This window comes from Pteropus vampyrus, unplaced genomic scaffold, assembly GCF_000151845.1.
Source record: "Pteropus vampyrus isolate Shadow unplaced genomic scaffold, Pvam_2.0 Scaffold246, whole genome shotgun sequence".
In the NCBI taxonomy this organism is placed as follows: Eukaryota; Metazoa; Chordata; class Mammalia; order Chiroptera; family Pteropodidae; genus Pteropus; species Pteropus vampyrus.
This window is the reverse complement of record NW_011889027.1, coordinates 516,340-520,939: the sequence shown is the minus strand read 5'-3', so window position 1 is coordinate 520,939 and position 4,600 is coordinate 516,340. Positions and strand designations below refer to the sequence as shown.

At 51.1% G+C, this 4,600-nt stretch overlaps 1 protein-coding gene across 1 annotated transcript; it reads right to left on the bottom strand.

The window, feature by feature from the left end:
* Positions 1–1,058: 1,058 nt before the first annotated feature.
* Positions 1,059–3,361, bottom strand: ADI1 (acireductone dioxygenase 1). The gene is made up of 4 exons (XM_011374426.1): positions 3,347–3,361; positions 3,086–3,205; positions 1,820–1,999; positions 1,059–1,696 (listed from the first exon to the last, which is right to left on the bottom strand). The coding sequence occupies exons 1-4, from the start codon at positions 3,359–3,361 to the stop codon at positions 1,577–1,579; spliced, it is 435 nt and encodes a 144-aa protein (XP_011372728.1). The 3' UTR covers positions 1,059–1,576.
* Positions 3,362–4,600: the final 1,239 nt, after the last annotated feature.

Sequence of the window (4,600 nt, the reverse complement as noted above, 5' to 3'; positions counted from 1 at the left end):
CCCGGGCGCCCGGGCGCGGACACACGCACACAACCACTGCGACGTCCTCCCCTCTGTGGGCAGGGGCGAGGGCGCTGGATTCCGCACCGGTGGGTGTGAGCTGCACGAGCCAGGGCGAGCCTTGCCCCTGCTTCTGATGAGCAGGGGTCCCCTCCCCCAGCCGCAGAAGGGAGGAGCCTGGGGGAGGCCGGGGGAGAGGGGGCGGAGGCAGGGGTTCTCCCGCCCCAGAAAGGTCTCACAGCTCGGTTTTCCCAAGGAGAGCCCTCCGCGGCTGCTGTCTGCGGGAGACTGAATGTGTCCTCAGAATTGCATGGTGCAGCCCCACACCCCAGTGCGCTGCTGTTGACGTGATTAGGTCAGATGATGACAGGACAGAAGACCCCAGAGAGCAAGCAGGAATCACGGACCGTTATGACTTGGTGACAGCTGTCACAAGGCCACTTCTGCCACATTTGCCCGTTAGAAATGAGTCACCAAGTCCAGCCTACACTCAAGGGGAGAGGGAACTGGGCTCCATGTTCCGTGAGAAGATTGTCAAAGAACGAGTAGATAGTTTTCAACTACTACCTTTCACTTTATAAATCTGGTCATTTCACTGGACCGAGTCCTCTACCACCTACACACGTGAGCCCTAAAATTCCGTTTATAAAATGTCTGAAGCTTGAGTTTCTTTGGTGCAGTGGATATGTGTTCCCAAGACCAACATGAGGTTCAAAAGATAAATTTTAACACAAAGACTTTTGATCAGTTTAAAAAAAACTTAAAATGGCATGCCCTTCAAAACATGGTGTTGATTTGAGGTTTTTCTATGATTATGACAAATTAGGCATCATTGCATCTCAGAATTATTAAGAAAATAATGTACCGTTTTCTCGTTAAGATTCGCAAGTTTGATTGTAACAGGATATTCAGTAGTGAGTTTAACCTAGAAAATCTCACACTGAACAAAGACTAACAAAGTGTAAATTAATATGTACACACACGGTCACACAAAGGACCTAAACAAAGTGATTTTTCCCTCCACGTACTGAAATGTAAGGGACTCCAAGCCATGAGCATAAAATTAAGGCAGCTACTTTATTTGGAACAAGAAAGTGGCATAAGCAACCGTGAGTGTCCCCCTAATGTGCAATCCCGCCCCTCCCGCTCCGCTCCCCACCACGTTCTGGGAGAAAAGTGTGTTGTACTGGCCAGTCCTGTCACCCATGCCTACACCTGCTCACACGTGGCCGTGGCGCTGACTGAATCCGCTGAAAGCCACGGAATCGGGCCGCATGGGGCAGCTGAGCTGTTACCCTGGGAGTGACACCCACCCAGGCCGCGTGGGAGGCGTGGGCTGACACGGCCACCAGACAGCGACCTTGAATCGGAAGAAGAATGCCTCTATCCACAGCTGCTTCCACATGACACTCGGTTTTCTAGCTCCTTTCATTAAAACATATTCTGATCAAATAATTTTGCAAAGCAAAGTTCACCCAGCCTCGAATCTACAACATAAAAGCAGGGACAACAGGACAGATTCTCTGATGTCCTCGTGCCTGGGACCGTCACGGGTGAAGGGGCCCCAGGAGCACCGCTAGGCCGACTGCGCCAAAAACGTCAAGTACTGCTTCCGAGCCTCGAGATGGTCAGCTGGCCGGTTGTACGCCGTCCACACTGGTTGTCCCACAAACAGCCGCATGGCCTTCACGTAGTTCTAGAAAACAGACACACCGGCATCGCATGAACATGGCGATCGCGACAGCGCTTTCCGCTTCGCTTCTCATGTCCGGTCCTCTGGACAATGTGCACAGAGCAGGCGAACATCGCAGCGGCCCACCTGCTCGTCCACCGTGAAGCGGTGGTAGATCCCTGCGGGCAGAGTGATCAGGTCCCCCTTCTCTACAAAGATACGAATCCACCTGTCCTCGTCATCTCTCACGTCGAAGTACCCGCTGCCATCCAGCACGTAGCGGATCTCATCGTCCAAGTGCAGATGTTCCTCGTAAAACATTTTGATCTGGAGCAGGAGGAAAAGTCTGAGTCAGCTGGAGACCAGGGAAGGGAACTGACACAGACCCCACCTCTGGCCCAGACGTCAAAGACCAGAGCTGAGGTGGATGCAAATCACCCCCCCAAAAAGAGGAAGCAGTATAATAAGTATAAAGGGCGGGAGCCAGAATATTTTAAGAAATCTGTCAATGAACTAGCAGAAGAAGAAAGAGATGATACTTACATGGCCCCTACCATGTTCCAGGAAACGTTCTAAATAGTTTACGTGTAATAACTCATCTGGGAGCTCTTTCATGACATCTGACAGATCAGCTTAGGGAGGCGAGGTCATGGCCCCAACATCACACAGCTTGGATGTGCAGATAGCCCAGTCCTGCTCATAACCCACCACACACGGCAGTCACACTGATCGCACTGCACATGGCAATCGCAGATCATACGTACACACAATCACATGATCACTGCACACAGCAGTCACGCAGATGACACAATCAGGTGGTCGCACTGTACACAGCAGTCATGCAGATCACATGCACACACAATTACATGATCACTGTACACGGCAGTCATGCAGATCACATGCACAATCACGATCACTGCACATGGCAGTCACACAGATCGCATGCACGATCACGTGATCGCACTGTACACAGCAGTCACACAGATCACACACAATCACGTGATCACACTGCACATGGAAGTCACATTGATCACACACATAATCACAAAGACAATGCACACGGCAGTCACACCGGTCATGCATGTAATCACGTGATCACACTGCACACAGCGGTCACGCGGATCACGCACACGCAGCCACACTGATCACACTAGAAGGTCAGAGGCCACATGAAGATCTGAGGAAGGCACTCGTCATCTCGACCAACGCTTTCTATTTGTTCAGATCTACTTTTGTGTCTTTCAGAAGATCTTTATCCCCCTAACATTTGTAATAAAAATATTCGAATATGAATTACTCTGATATAAACCCAAATGAAGACATTCACAGGAAACAGACAGTCTGTGCGCCGGTGGAGAATGCAGCTCTCCCGTCACGAGCACGCGAGCTTCCCGGGAACTCAGAGCTCCTTGCCTTTTCCTCGTAATCCGGCAGCTTCTCCTCGCAGATGGTTATGATGTCCATCCAGGAGTAGTTTCTCTCCCTCCGGATCTTTTCCAATTCTAGATCATTCTCATATTTGTCAGGATCCAGCTAAAAGTTTAAATGACAAACGGGAGGTCACATCAGCGCAAGGGGACAGAGACCCTGGGCCTCTAGTACGCTCATCTCCACAGTCGTCACCCAGGCCTTTCTCAATCCTTCCCCTCCCTCGCCACTCTCCCTGACAGCTACCGATAACGCAGCCATGTTTAACTCTGCTGCCCTGCCCCCCGCAGGCCTCCCTGGGGGTCCCCTTCACGTCCCTGGCTCCACTGCCATGAGCTTGGGTGGTCCACTCTCTGCGACACGCCCGTCCGAGGACACACCTCCCTCCAGTCCTGCTCCTCTGCCGGCCACCCCTCCGCAGTCTGATCTCTCTATGGCCTCTCTGGTCAGTCTGTTTCTCGAGGCCAAAATGGCCGCCACCCTCAGTGCCTACAGGTAAAACCCAAGTTCATTAGGCTGGGACGAGCTCCCTCAGCCATCTGGCCCCAGGTGCCTTTCCTAGTCCACGGCCCCTCTTCGAAAATGACTGACACTTCACCTCCCAGCCCCTTGTCTGGCCAGCGTCCCACACCGAGGGTGCTGGCTTGCCCTGTTCATCTATCACATGCCATCTGTTCTCTAAAGTCCAATGCAATGTCTTCTTTATGAGGCACTGCCCTAGGGCCCCAGCCAGGACGAGTGTGAACCGCTACTTAAGTGCACTGGCAGTGACTTTGGCATACTTCCCCTCAAATGGCAGTAAAACCGACTCTAGCACCGGTTCTTATGGTCAACTCCAGACTCTCAAAGTACTAGTCACCGGTACCCAGACTACAGAGAGGACTCCCCAAACTGGCAAAGCACGATGTGCACGCCACTGCTCCGGGCCGAAACCACTGAGGTTCGCGTTGTGTGTGACGCAGCTATCACTCTGCTACGTCACTAACAGCAGATGCACGGAAATGCTCCATCGCTTCCCACTGGTTGCAAACGGTCTCAGTAACAAAGCATGGAAAAGGCACGGGATGCTAAGTGCGCAGAGTCGACATAATTTCATTTTGATGGCCCTTAACCTCGTCATCCAGACTGAACCAGAAGGTAAAAGAGACCGAGTTGGACCCGATGGGGTAGCACAAAGGACACCTTTTACAGGTAAGGCTCATCCTTTGCACACATCTGAGAGCAGATCAGTATCTGTTACTCCCAAACGCACAGTGGCTCCCTCGAGTGCTGTCATGTGACCTGCTTATCTGGACTGCACATAGATTGATTTTATTATAAAACAAAACTGATTTTCCTGCCATAATAAACATTATCTTTTACGTTTTTATCTTTCATTTTAATAGACATTATAAACCTTTGCACTGTTTCGAAGTCTTAGTCCAGGATAAATAAATACCGTGTTAAATATTTACACAAAACCCAAAGTCTGAATTTCAACCTGGCCCGCAGGGGGCCTGC

Excerpts from the sequence above, each read along its gene's own strand:
- ADI1 (XM_011374426.1), bottom strand. Across the intron at positions 2,000-3,085 it reads TGCCGGATTACGAGGAAAAG|ATCAAAATGTTTTACGAGGA; the intron begins GCAAGGAGCTCT and ends CTCCTGCTCCAG. Across the intron at positions 1,697-1,819 it reads GCTTCACGGTGGACGAGCAG|AACTACGTGAAGGCCATGCG; the intron begins GTGGGCCGCTGC and ends TCTGTTTTCTAG.